The sequence below is a fragment of the Triturus cristatus genome, chromosome 5_2 (genome assembly GCF_964204655.1).
Source record: "Triturus cristatus chromosome 5_2, aTriCri1.1, whole genome shotgun sequence".
Lineage (NCBI taxonomy): Eukaryota > Metazoa > Chordata > Amphibia > Caudata > Salamandridae > Triturus > Triturus cristatus.
The window spans coordinates 925,532,323-925,547,223 of record NC_140588.1 but is presented as its reverse complement, the minus strand read 5'-3'; the positions used below and the strand labels follow the sequence as shown (position 1 = coordinate 925,547,223).

Genomic DNA, 14,901 nt, shown 5'->3' with positions numbered 1-14,901 from the left:
GCCACGCCCCCTCCCCTTTGGGGGCTCTTCAACTGTATACACACCGTACCTCACTTTGGTGCAGCATATATAGAGCCAGGTTCTTACATATATGCATAGCTGGTCTGAGTTGTTGCCGGCAGATTGTTGTCTGGCTGATCACTATAACATCATCTGCACATAATAATTTCGATATGACCATCGATCCTATCTTGCTCGCTGTCAACTTATGCAGCAAAGGTCTCCCACTCATGTGGATCCAGCCAGAAATGTCTGTCTGAGGCATGTGTGCTGTAGATACACATGCTTTGCATAATCCTGCAGTCTAGTGTTGGTTCTGGATGTTTGCAAGTTGTTTTTCTTCGAAGAAGTCTCTTCCAGTCACGAGATACAGTGACTTCTCCTTTTGGTTATAGTGCGCATGGGCATCAACTCCATTGTTTTTTTCCGCCATTGGGCTCGGACATGTATTGCTGCGCTCTGATTCGAAACCGTCAATTGGGATCTCTTTGATTCGCAATTCACTCTACCCTTGTCAGTGTTGTTTTCGATCGCGTTCCTATCTTCTGGATGCCGAAGATCTTCGTAAAATGTTAATTATCCATAAAAAAACTCCAAACACGGCCTCTGGGCCTAGATCTTCTCTGATTTCCACTTGAAGATTTAGTCTCGAGTCTTCCCCCGATGGAACGGATGCTATTCCTTTTTTGTCCTAAGTGCCATTCTAAATACCCGTGCACTGATCTTCATAAGGTCTGTAACCTTTGTCTCTCCCCGGAGCATAAAGAAGACGACCGTGACGTGTGCCGGTTGTTTCGTTCGAAAAAGACTCGGAGACTGTCGTGCTCGACTCAGAGACATACAGTGACAGTCTACCGAAGAAACTCCTGATATCTCCCAGGAAGAAGCCTAATAAACAGAGATGGCAGCCATAGCGGTGGAAGAGGAAAAGGCCTTTTCCGTTCCGGACTTCGATTCAGAGTTAGAGAACAAGCTAGAGTTGTATGACGTTCCATCTCGACAGGGTGCCGTGAGTAACAAAGACCCTTTGCCCATGAAACCCACTTTGACCAAGCTAAAGGCTACTGGGCTGCTCCTGGCTTCAGGCCCTTGTATGCATGGAGATTCTGATTCCAGCACCCGCTTTCTGGCTTGGCACTGAAACAGAAAGTCAAGCCTTCCGGTTCTGGCTCAAACCGATATAACCCCTCGATGCCGAAACATTCGGCATCGAAAGATAAAAAGGACATCCAGCTCAGCCTGAAAAATTCGACACCGAAGGACAAAGATGCTCCAGCATGATCCCAACAGAAGACAATCCATATTAACCCTCAAACTGGACATATTTCCAGTGTGCCAGTGATACCACCTCCCAAAAGGAAGATAGACACTGAGTATAGAATGTCTCTGAAGAAGAAAAAGGACATAGCTACTAGTCCTATTAATATTCCAACCACTCAACCCTCTCCATCATTACCTGTCCTTCCATAATCAGACCCATGACATATTACACCGCCAGATGTAGCTGATAATGAAGATGATGATGGTCGGATACTTGACCCATGGGGTAATTATAAGATTTGACCCGCCGGGAGACACCGATCCTGATCTGTATCCAGCCAAACCTTCCCCTCCTGATAACACATATCAAGAGTTAATTGCTAGAGCAGCCACTTATCATGGGGTCACTTTACCTAAAGAAGACCTAGAAGACTATTTCCTTTTTGAAACTTTAGGCCAATTCACACAGAGCATCTCAGTATTTGCCTACGTTAAAAGGCATGATGAGACATGCAGACAAAACTTTTAAAGAGCCTGTTAGGTCACATATCTTTACACCTAGAGAAGATAAAAAAAAATAGCTCCTCCACCTGACGCTGTATTTATTAAGGGTCAGCTGCCTTTGGATCCCTTAGCAGTCTCAAACGCACGTAAAAGAACAAATTCACACTGCTCAGGAGAAGCACCTCCTCTTGATAAGGAATCAAAGTTAGCAGATGCCTCTGGAAAGAGAGTAGGTTCTCAATCAGCCAATCTTTGGAGAATAGCCAACACTCAAGGGTTGTTAGCTAGGTATGATAGGGAACATTGGGATGAGATGGGAGAATCATTACAATATCTTCCAGAAGAACTCAAAAAGAAAAGGCCAAGAAATAGTGCAAGAAGGCAAGCTAATTTCTAATTAATCCATTAGATGTGCTTTAGATACTGTGGATACTGCAGCTAGCGGACTCAATACCAGCATTATATTAAGAAGGGATGTACGGCTCTGAATGTCTGGTTTTAAACCAGAGGTTCAACAAACTATTTTTAATGCACCATTTAACAAAGAACACCTTTTTGGACCTCAAATAGACCAGTTGCTAGAAAAAAATGAAAAAGGACACAGGAGTGGCAAAATCAATGGGTGCCCTTTAGTCTCCGTCAAATAGAGGTTCCTTTAGTCGCTCCTTGGCAGTCGATAACAGACAAATAGGTGTTGGATATTATCCAACATGGTTACTGCCTGGAACGCACAATCAACCCTCTCAACAACCCCCCCCTCGTGTTCACAAACTATCTTTGGTACACAAACATCTACTCAAACAAGAAGTGCAAGCTCTTCTAACAAAAGGAGCTATAGAACTCGTCCCATTACAATAACAAAGAACAGGAGTATATTCACTATACTTCCTAATTCCTAAAAAAAGACAGCTCGCTAAGACCAATATTGTTTCTCAGACCACTAAACTTACACATATTGTTGGAAAACTGCCACATGGTCACTCTACAACAAATACTTCCACTTTTGCAACAAGGAGACTTTGTCAATGCTAGACCTAAAGGACGCATACTTTCATGTACCCATTCACCTAGCGCATCGCAAATACCTCGGATTTGTGATAGGGAAAAATCATTATCAGTTCAAAGTGCTTCAGCTTGGACTAACAACTGCACCCAGGGTGTTCAAGTGCTTAGCTGAAGTAGCGGCACATCTGCGGTGTCAACAAATACATGTCTTCCCATACTTAGATGATTGGCTCATAAAAGCCAACTCACATCTCAAATGTGTGCATCACACTCAAATTACCTTAAGTCTTCTACATCAGTTGGGATTCACAGTCAATATACAGAAATCCCATCTTCAACCCAATCAGACACAACCATATCTAGGAGCCATTCTAAACATTCACATGGCTCTATCATATCCCAATACATCCTGGATTCAGAATATACACACACTCTTACAACAATTTCAACTCACCAGTATCCCTCAGCCAGAACATTCATGCAGTTGCTAGGGATGATAGCCTCATGCATTGCGATAGTTCCTCATGCTAGACCTAACATGCACCCTCTACAAGAATGCTTAGCACGTTAGTGGAATCAATCACAGGCTCAGCTGACCGATCTAGTGAGTGTTGGTAGACAGACACACTCATTGCTCTCTGCAGTGGTGGAACACACAAAATTTGTTAAAAGGGCAGCCGTTCATCGAACCTATTGCACAAGTCGTGCTCACAACAGACGCATCTCTCACAGGCTGGGGGGCACAGTTACAACAATTGACACTTTAGGGTCTTTGGAACTCCAAATAGCAGAACGATCACATGAACTACCTAGCGCTGTAAGCAGTTCAACTAGCGTTGAAAGCATTTCTACTGCACATGGTAAAGAAAGTTGTCTTAATCTGGATGGACAATATGACAACAATGTACTATATAGAAAAACAGGAGGGATACACACTAACTTTCACGCCTCTCTCAGACCATTTGGCGTTGGGCAATTCATCACAAAATCCCATCTACTACAGTGGTCTTCGAACATTTCAATGCTAACCCCCCCCTCCCCCCAACAAAATATATAGTTGGGGGGGCTCCCTCAAAATATTTTTTCCAATATTCAATTAAACTAGCAATGTTTAAATATGTTTAGACTTATTTAAACATTGCAGATAAATTCTGTTCCCATTTAAAAATGCGCCCACATACATGATTGCCAAACATACTATTCTTGCCAGTACGCCTTACTAACATGTAAAAGTATGCACAGTGTGATTATTAATACTGGGGGGGTAGGGTTCTGAAGAATATTTGGAGTCCCTTCCGACACCTTCTCCCACCCAGGGTAGAAGGGAGAATAGATGTTAGTGATGGCACATTACAGAGTGACTTACTGCCGTTCATTTCCTCCCCTCTGAATACAAAGCAGTGTTATCAGTATAATGCATCTTTTGGCCAGAGCCTTGCGCCCCCCCTGGGATGGCTTGAAGCCCACCTTGGGGGTGCCCACCTCCCAGTTTGAAGGCCCCTGATCTACTAGTGGAGCACCTTCCAGACACAGACCACATTTTTGTGGATCTCCTCAGCAGAAAGAAACAACAAATACATGAATGGGAACTTCACCCAGAAGTTCTCCTTCCCTACTTTCAAAAATGGGAATTTCCATAAATGAACCTCCCATCTCTGGCTGCTAATTCTGGCCTAAAAGAGCCAGGGTAGAAAAAGGGCACAAAAGTACCTGTTGGCACTGTATCCGATTTTCGGTCTACGCTGGTCAGGCTCAGTGTCTACATTGGGACGGAGACCGGGTCGATGCCGGCTGGGGACACTACCGGCGTCTGCTGCTTATGTGGTGCTGGTGGATTCGGCGCCGGGGAGGTATAATGAGGTCGACCGGCACCGATCTGGATCCAGGCCTGGATCCAAGGGGACCCTGCAGCGCCGGGGCCAGAGCTGCCGACATCGAAGGCCCAGGGCCCCCAGCGAGTCCTCGGGGCTCGAAACCGCGCCGGCAGAGTCGGGCTGCCCAAAGATGGCATGCATCGCTTTTAGTAAAATTGGCGAAGCTGGACAGGGGTCGCTCCAGGTCCTGGGAAGGGAGGGAAACCCAGTCAACCCTTCGGGCTGCGCACGCGGAACCGCACCACCCGCATCCCTCGTCGCGTCGGCCGATGGGCGGAGAGAAGTCAGAGCGACGATGCTTCTTCGACTTCTTCTTGTGCTTCAACTTACCTGACCCAGAGTGCGAAGACTTGGAAGAAGAGTGATTATGATGACTCCTTGATCTCTCACGCGACCGGGACCTCAAACGTCCCGGAGCAGACTGTCTGGCCTCGAGAAGCTTTTTGGACCGCTCCTGTAAAGACTTCGGATTCATGGTCCCGCAGTCGGAGCACGACTTGCGGTCGTGGTCGCATTCCAAGCAAAACAGGCACATGCGATGCAGATCCATCATGGACATCAGTCGGCTACAAGAACAGCAAGCCTTGAAGCTGGCCATCCCTGACGTGCACCAGGAGATGAAGACTCAAATGGTGTCGACAAAAGTCCGCAAAAAGTCATTCTAAAAGTGACTGGAGGTACCGCTCTCTCCGGATCTGCACTGGCTGGCACGGAAAAAGAAAGAACTATCGTCAGCGTGCGAGGGCACCGTCTATGTAACTACCGCGACGTCATCCCGGCGACCACGACGCAAAAGACGAACTTGGAGCCGACTGATGTCACCTTTCGACGCGCAGGGGTACTGCTGACTAAAAACCTTCTGGATCCATTCTGACGCCTGGGGGTAATTCTAAGGTAAGGAATCTATAACTAACCTATGTTTCTTACAGATATGTCGTTACCGAAGGTAAGTGACTTGTTCTTTTCCTCCGTAGGATAGCATTGCCACTCCAGAAAATGCACTAAATGTTCATTTTTGGAAACTTAAAAAATTCATAATTCGAAAAGTACTTCTCCGATTCCGATCTTGGTGTCTAAATTTCTATAGAAGTATGTGTTGTTTTTATATATTGGTGTCACATTTCTTTGAGTGTGTCTCATTTACTGCCTTTTTGTATGTAATAAATTCTTAGCACTTCCCTCTGATATGCCTAACTGCTCGCCCACACAACCACAAAAGAGCTTTTGGGGTGTCATGTATGCCTCTATATTTCCTTTGGGCGTTTGCCTGGACTCCCTGCACAGGGCACTTCATTTTGGTGCAGTATATAGAACACCAGCTTCCCACAGCCACCATTAACAGCTTTTTGTGATGATTTTTGTCCTGTCAATTGGAAGTTTTTGAAGTCCATAAAAGTCGAGATCAACATATGCAGTGCCATTATGAAGCATCTTCATTATCTTGAATTCTCTCCAGTATATATCTAGAAACGAGATCATGGTGTTGTACGTTATTTGTTGCTTTCTTTACATTTAGATAAACCAACTCTAATCTTGATTTTGTATTGATTTTGACTTTAGGGTGGGTACTTTGGACAGATACGAAACACAAAGAAATCTTCTCAGAGGTTAAAGGATGCATTACTTGACCATGATCTTGCCCTTCCACTATGCCTGTTGATGGCACAGCAGAGAAATGGTGTTATCTTTCACGAGGGAGGAGAAAAACACTTGAAACTCGTTGGAAAACTGTATGACCAGGCAAGTACTAATTTGTGATTTTTTTTAATGTTTAAACTATTGTGAGAAAGTGCCCTCTTACTGCATGGTTGCCCACTTTTTGCTGAACTACTGATGTACTTTGACTATGTGTGCCTGGGCTCCTGCCAATCCGGTACCCAGGGCCTATGTTCTTTCCTTAAAACTGCATTGAAAACAAAACTCAATTGGCTCTCTCTGGCCACAGGTCAGCCCCTGGTAAATGGCACCACAGGTTCCCAGGGCACTGTGACCAGGGAAGGTCTCTAAGGGCTGCAGCACTTACTGTGCCACCCTTAGAGGTCCTGTACCTTTACACTCACACACTGCCTTTGCAGGATGCGTGTTGTGCTGCATAACAAAGTGAAGAGTCGACATGGTACACATCCCTGTGTGCCATTCCTACAAACTGCTGCCCTGGCTGGGTGCACTATACCAGTGGTGAGGGCACAGGTGCATGAGCCCTGTACCCCTACAGTGTTTAAGCCAATTCTTTAGACATTGTCAGTGCAGAGTATATGGTGCTGGGAGTATGTCATTACGAACTCTACAGTACCATAAGGGCTAAGCTAAAAAATGAGAAGTTTGGTATCAAACTTTTCAGCACATTAAACCCACACTGATGCCAGTGTGGGATTTAATGCAAAATGCACACAGAGGGCATCTTAAAGCTGCACTCGGGGGTCTGAACAATGCACATCCTGAGGTGATGTGCCAAGCCTCCTCCCTAAGGATGGGCAGAGTCCATGAAGGGGAACCTTTAAAGGCTTGCCGCCTTAGTGAGCTTTGCCAGGCCTGTTGCTGCTTTCAGGACTGGCCCCATTAGTTCTTACCCCCACTTTGGGCAGGAGAATTGGCGGGAAAGCCAAGTGAGGAAGAGAAGTGTGCCCACCTTTGTCAACCCCACCCCTCAGGTGGGGGAGGCGAGGTGAAGCACAACTCTCAGTCCCCGCCACCTTGCAAATTGGAGGACTCAGCCAACCAGAGTGAGGCATATATCCCCCTCCCACTGGAGGGTGGCATAATCTGGTGTGTACCCACCCCAAGGAAGGGACACATTGGTCCCAACCTTTACTTACCTGTAACTCATCTAGTATTTAGGGGCACTCCCGAACCTTGCCTCCTCCGACAAGCAATGACCAATACGAAAAGGAGGAGGACTGAACAGCTGTGCTGAAGCTAAGAAGGGGAGGACGCCCACTGACTTGGCCGCAGCCCTACTTGCCTGTCCCCATCTCGAACCTGCAGAAGCGTAACTCTGGTGTGTCCTGCAGCCAGCAACCTCAAGAACACCGAGGACCTGCCCTGCCTTCCAAGAAAAAGACTGTCTCCCCCGTGAATACTATATTTGTTCATCCACAGACTCTAGCTCCTGCAAAATCCACAAGTCTGCACCACTCTGCGTCTGTCGCCCATGGCCTGAGTTTGAGTGGCCCAACACCACAAGGAGGTCTCCCCAGCGTCCTGACCCGAGATCCAGCGATCCCTGACCTCCCTCCAGCCAATGCCTGCAGCCTTAATCCGAAAGGTCCACCCAACCACGAGCACTAGCTGGTAAGAAGATCCAACCCTAAACGACACCCCTGCACCTGACGCCCGACGTCCCACGGCCTTGGGTGGACCAGCAGACGGTGTGTAACCAACTCCCAGCAATCCCAACCTACCTCTACAAGTGGTGGTCGCACTCAGAAGACCTTTACCTCTGAACCGTTAACACTATTTTCTCTCATAGGATAACATTGACTGTTTTTCTATGAAAGTGGAGTTGGAAAATCTATAAAAGTCTCTAAAACTGTATCCAAATAAATGTCCCAGTGCATTATCCAGGTATACTACATTGTGTAAGAAAAGTAATCTGTAAAGTAATTTACTTGACATCCTATTGAAAAGTCAATACAAAGTATATGTACAATCTTTCAAAGTATTGCATCACCAGTAATTCTACTGTAATTAAACTATATGTACAACTGCAATTCAAACTGTATTAGTACTGCAAAGTATAAATCACTTACCTGTGCCAGGCTTGCTTGTTTCTAGGAAACAAAATAACTAAAAACATTTTTATACAAAACCAATTGGTCTGAAGTTCAGTCTTTGAGTGTGTGCATTAATTTGCTGATTGTGTACAACAAATGTTTAACATTACTGTGAGAAGTTGGTCTGATGTATGATGTCACTAGTTCTAGTGTACACCTTATATCAGTCCAAATACCCTTATGGTGATTGGTTGTAAAGTCAACCTTATAGACCAGCTATCCTAGTGGTAGCATGGACAAGAGCAGTCTTAGGCTAAACTCTGAATGGCATGTGAAGCCAGCTGTGATACCATATATAATCCCTTGAATACCAAATGAAAGGACACCACAACAGATATATATATAAAATAAAGTGTATTTATTCTAGTCAAACCCTCAGCACTCTTTGAGATTAGAGGTGAGTACAACACAGTCTTATTTAAGCATACATTAAGTCACCCAGGTAAGTAATACAGTTAGGCCCTAGGGGCCACGCAAACCATATACTAAGTAAGTGGTATAAGGACCACTGTCACGGAAATAGAATAGGCCTAGGCCATCGCTGGGGCTACACTACACTAGCGTTAGTTAGGAAGTGGGAGGCCCACGGGATTCGTGTGCAGAGTGGAAACACTCACGCGTAATGCGTAAAAGTCAATAGCAATAGTACAGTTTAGAAAACGGTAGATTTAGGACACTTCCGGAGTAGCTAGGAAGTTGAGACTTGAAAACTAGACACTAGGATAGTCACTATCCTGATGAGCACCGGAGTACCCAAGTTACCTAGCCCACAGGCTGCGGGTGCATAGGGGTGAAGATGCGTCGGTTTTCGTCGTCGACTCCTATGGATGCCTGAAGAAAGATGCTGACAGGCAGTCAGTGAAGAGTGTCCGGTGGATCCCAAGGCTGGGATCAAGAAGAGAGGAAACCTGCAAGCAGAAGGGACAGAGTCAAGGTCACTAGCCAGTGACCACGTGGAACCAGGAAGGAACCAGGCGATGTCGTGAAGATTGCAGGTGAAGGTGAAGCTTGTCGCTGCAGCCAGGAGGACCAGGAATCGTCGGACGACCAGGACCAGGAGGCGAGCTGTCCCACGAAGGCTCTTGCTGTCGGCGGCGTCGAAGTTGGACTAGGACTCACCAAGCCTTGGCAAGCGGAACCCACGAAGAACGGAGGACTTGCTTCTGGTGCAGACCAGGAAGGTCTGGGGTGCTTCTTTGCAGAGAAGCGGGAGCCAGTCTGGAGGAGCCAAACCAGCGCAGAAGATTTCAGGGTGCGTCGTCACAAAGGCCACTAGCCAGCGGGCAAGCAACCGGACAGACGCGGCAAGCAGGAAACTGCAGAAGGGCCCCACGCAGGACTCGTGGAGTGTGGGGGGCTGATCTTCGGTGCAGATGGTGCTTGGGGTTGGGGCTTCTCAATCCCCGGTGCACAACTTCGAGGGTGCCTCAGAAGCTGCGCTTTAAGTTACTAGCCACTTTTCCCAGGTAGCCGGTCCCACGTCGCTCGTCGCCTCCACGGATCTCAGCTTTGCTGTGGATGTGGATCAGGGTCGGAGAAGTCTGGAAGTCAAGGCTCTGGTCGGGCTCTGCAGTCGGTTCCTCGTAGAACGTGGGCAAAGCAAAGGGTAGTCTCTTGATGGTGCCTGTTTGCACAGGGTAGCCACTCCTTGGCTACAAGGGAGATTCTTCAGTCTTCTTCTTTCGTCGAATGTCGAAGGTCCAGAGTTTCTGTTCAAGTTTGCAGGTTCAGGATAATCTAAAGTCTTGAGCCCCAACTCCCACTCTTATACTAATCTAGGGGGGCTGGGATACCTGCTAGGTCACACCTTATGGGTGGGACCTGGGAGGGGGTGGTTACACCCACTTCCCTTTGTCCAGTTTCGCGCCAGAGCTGGGGCTGGAGTGCCCCAGCGCCGGTTTGAACTGGACTATGCAAGGAACACCTTGTGTGCCCCAGGCATGTCTCATTCCTTTCAGCCCACCCTGCCCCAATACACTAAAGGCTGTCTGGGGAGGTGCTAGCACCTCCCCAAGCAGGAAACCTATTGTCCAGGCCTCCCTGGCTGGGATCACTCCCAGCTGCAGGAGGTCAGACTTGTGTCTGTGGCAGCAGCATCCATTTTGTGATGCTGAGGCTTTGGTTAGAGTTAAACAGCAAAGTAGGATTTTAACTTGTCTCTCCCTCTAGAAGGGAGAATTAATATCCTCATCACCAGAAATGGTATGGGGGTATTATTCCAAAGTGTTAGACACCTTACACGACATGTTTTGATAAAGCCAAACCATAGTTACCATAACCGTTTAAGATTATAAGGCACTTTAAGAGTATATGGTAGGCTATATCATAGAACAGCTATAAGGACATGGTTCCGAAAGCTGCAGACAGGCTCAGCTCATGCTAGAGCACCATCTCACATGTTACCAAGCACTCTGCCTCCAGGATTGTTAAGGCCTGCCATAGGAGTGACTGATAGGTACACATGTGTCTATATATAAGGGTAGATATAGGCATACTATATCTAAGCAAGGGGTGATTACACGACCTTGCCCCAGCTGAGTGATCAGCCAGTTGTGTCTGATTGGAAGGCCAGACCAGGGGTGGCATAATACATGCTGCAGCCCCTGGGAGGCCTAGGGTACACCTATGCCCTGGGTACCTAGGGTAAACTGTACAGGGTCCAATAAGGTGATCCTTACCAATTGGTTATGTACCTAGGGTACATGGAGTCCATTTTAAAGAGAGAGCAGATAGCCTGAGACCCTGAATGGCAGGATCTCAGGCCAACTAAGTCGAAAAACCAGCTAGACACTAGGCAAAAAGTTGGGGGTAACCATAGTCAGATATCCACCTTCCTACAATTACCCTCCGATAAAGCCTTACTGCATGCCCACACTACCACAAATAAAGAGTAAGGTGCTATCTATTTTTACCTCTGCCTACCTTTGGGGTTCCACTGGACTCTGTGCACACTATACCTCCCTTTGGTATAGTATATACAGAGCCAGCTTCCTATAACTATCAAATGACAACAAAAAGACACATGAAGGCACCCAAATGTCTATCAATCAATCAGACATTTATAGAACAAAGCAATTCACCTGTGAGGGTCTCGAAGGTACTGGATCTGTTTGTTGCTGCATGAAGGTTTGGTCATTCAGGCATCCAGGTCTTTAATTCTCTTGTGACTTGCTGGAGCGACAGTGCAGTCCTGGGATGCTAGGTGAAGGATTTTCCGAGCCTTGGCTGCCAGGTGCGAGAAGGATCTTCCTCCGCTGTTGGCTCAACAGATCTGTGGAGTGTTTGTGAGGGAGACAGAAGCTGATTGAAGGGGCCTGGTTGGTAGGTGGACAGTTAGGTGTTCATTGATGTTTGCTGGTACTTCGTTGTGCAGGGCCTTGTAGTCATCTTGAACTGGCATCTTTTCAGAATTTGGAGCCAGTTTAGTTTCCTAAGATTTGGTGTGATGTGGGTTCTTCTGGGGAGGTCGAATAGGAGTCTTGCAGCTTAGTTCTGTATTGTCTTGAGTCTCTTCAGGAGGCATGCAGTGATTCCTTCATAGAGGTGCTTCCGTATTGCAGTCTTCTTGTGATGAGGGCATGCGTGACGGTTCTTTGTGTGTTTGCCTGGAGTCACCTGAATCTTGTGGTGCATGCAAACAGTGTGAAAGCAGGAGGATGAGACTGCGTAGACTTGCTTCTTCATGAATAGATTGCTATCCAGCATGATGCCGAGGTTGCGGGCGGCGTCTGTGGAGGTAGGGGGTTTGTGCCGAGCTCCACAAGCAACCATGTGTCGGTCCATGGCAAGGTGTTCCCACAGATTAGGACTTCAGTTTTTTTAGTGTTGCGTTTGAGACAGTTGTCCTACATTCAGTCGACGACACTCATCAGTCGTCTGTGGAAGTTAGCTTTAGTGTTGTAGGGATCTTCTGGCAATGAGAGAATGAGCTGTGTGTCGTTGACGTAGGAGATGATGTTGAGTTTGTGTTATGATGGTGGTGGCCGGCGGGGGGGGGGAGGTGAGGGGTCGGGGGGTGTCAGGGTCATGTTGGTGTTGAAAATGGTTGGGCTGAAGGAAGATATTTGGGGGACTCCGCAGAGGATCTTCTTGGACTCTGAGGTGAAGGATGGAAGACTGGTCCTATTGGTTTTTGGGTTTTGCTGGTAAGGTGCGAGGCGATCCATTTGAGGACGTTTCCCTGAATGCCGATGTGATGGAGCATTTTGATCAGGATGTAGTGGGAGATGGTGTCAAACGTCGCAGACAGTTCCTGAACGATGAGGGCTGCTTTTTCCCCACGGTTCAGGAGAGCTCTGATGATGTCTGTGGCTGGGATCAGGGCTGTCTCGGTGCTGTGGTTAGCTCGAAATAGAGATTGAGAGGGGTTCAGGATGTTGTGGTCCTCTAGGTGTTGGGTGAGTTGCTGGTTGATTGCTATCTCAAGGACATTTTCTGGGTAGGGGAGCAAAGAGATGGGCCGGTAGTTCTTCAGTTAGGCTGGGTTGGTTGAGGATTTTTTCAGGAGGGGCCTCACTTCAGTGTGTTTCCAGTCCTCAGGGAAGGATGACACGGTGATGGAGGTGTTGAGGACCTTCCTGAGTTCATCGCCGATTGCCTTGCTACCAAGATTGAAGGCTTGCTGGGGTCATGGGTCCGTGGGTGCTCCATAGTGCACTGAGTTCATTATGGAGATAGTGTCAGTGTCTTGTGTGGTGAGGAGTTCCCAGTGGGTGAGAAAGTGTTCAGGGTTTGTGTTCGTGGGTGTGAGCTGGTTGATGCCGTCTGTGACGGAGGGTTGACATTCAAAGTTTTCGTAGATGGCCGAGATCTTGTCGTGAAAGAAGAGGTTGTCGCACAGTTCCTGCGCGGGGGTGATGTCTTTCTCATGGCTGTGGGATTGATGAACTCCTTCACGATGGCTTAGAGTTCATTGTTGTGGTTTGCGCTGGGGTCTGCTAGGGTGTTCATCTTGGTTTCTTTCAGGAGTTGATGGTACTAGCTGAGAACAGACCTGAAGTCTGTGTGGCCTCCTGTTTTTTTCGTTGATGTGCTTCTTCCTTTCAAGTTGTTAGCATTTGCATTTGGTGGAGTGCAGTTCCTTGTTGAACCACCTCGCTTTTTTGCTTGGTTCTTTCACGTTGGCTGTCTTGGCAGGGGCGATGGCGTCTGTGCATTCTCTGATCTACTGCGAGAAGGTCTTAGCTGCCTGTTAAGGGTCATATGTAGTGTCTGGGATTTGGGAGCAGAGTGTAGTTCCATTGGTCTTCTGATACCTTTTTCCGCTCTCGTTTCATGGATCCGGGGGGTGTGGTGCAGTTGTGGGTGGTCCTGGGATGGTGAAGTGTACACTGTGGTGATTGGACCAGGTTAGTGATATGGGGCAATGAGTTCAAGGATGGCGTTGTAGAAGTTAGGGAGTGGTCGTGGTGGTCTGTGGTAAAGGGTGCTTCTGATGTTGCTTTTTCTGTATGTGTGCAGTTGGAAGTTGAGGTGTTCCTTTACTGGTGTTGGGTAGTCTGGGAATGTTGAGCAGTGGATGGTGTCCCTATTACCCCTCCGTGCTTGTTGATTTGGTCCCGGTGTTTTATCTTGTAACATTTGGGGATGGTGGTAGTGAGGTCTGGTGAGGAGGCGGGGTCTAGCCAAGTTTCTGTGAGGAAGATGATATCCAGGGTGAGGGAGGAGATCGTATCCCATACCTCTGTGGCATTTTTTCAAAGTGAACGTGTGTTGAGTAGGATGCATTGGAGTTGTGATGTGGTGGTCTTGGTTGATGTAGCGGGTGCTGCTGGGCTTGCGGTTTCTCCGGTGTCGTTAACTGCTTTGGTGCTGAAGGTAAGGAAGCCGTGTCTGCCGGAAAACGGTCCTCTTGTGATGCACAGGAATTTACAGCAGCTGTGGTTATTCTTGCATCTGGGGACCAGGACCTCGGAGTTCAGCAGTGGTATATCTTCGTGGGGTGGAAGAGTCAGGAGTCCTGGCACTGGGTACGGTCCAGGTGCAGACGGGCTTGCCTTTGGGCGGCTTCGGCGTGGCCTCCATGAAGTAGGTCCTGGGAAAAAGGAGGGGCGGTGGGGGGTGGGGCTAGACAGGAGGTGGGAAAACTGGTGGCAGGCGGGAGCGGCAATGCAAAAAACAAGAAAAAAAAATGAAATCAAACACTAGTGAAATGCAGTGAAAAGCACTCAGAATAATGGGGAAAAAGCAGGAGAAAAGAGTAAAAACGAGGGAGAAAGCAGGTGAAAGCACTCGGAAAAACAAGGGAGAAGGCAGGATGAAACAGCAGTAAAGATGAGGCAGAAAGCAGGAAAAAGAACTTAGAAAAACAGGGAAAAAGGCAGGATGAAACAGTAAAAATAGGGCAGAAAGCACTAAGAACAAGCATTGGCAAATCCAATGGGTCTCACCTTTGGGACGTTATAAGTGTTTAGCGAGAGCTATTGCCATTTTTGTTACCTTGTATATAATGAGGATTATATTATGTATAATTGAACACCTGTATT

General features: G+C 47.4%; 1 protein-coding gene across 2 annotated transcripts in view; it reads left to right on the top strand.

The window, feature by feature from the left end:
* Positions 1 to 14,901, top strand: part of THOC2 (THO complex subunit 2) — a 1,568,999-nt gene that overhangs the window by 753,931 nt on the left and 800,167 nt on the right. For both annotated transcript variants that reach the window (XM_085608126.1, XM_085608125.1), the window contains exon 21: positions 6,204 to 6,383. In XM_085608126.1, coding sequence (XP_085464252.1) covers positions 6,204 to 6,383 — 180 coding nt within the window. The remainder of the gene's footprint in view (positions 1 to 6,203; positions 6,384 to 14,901) is intronic.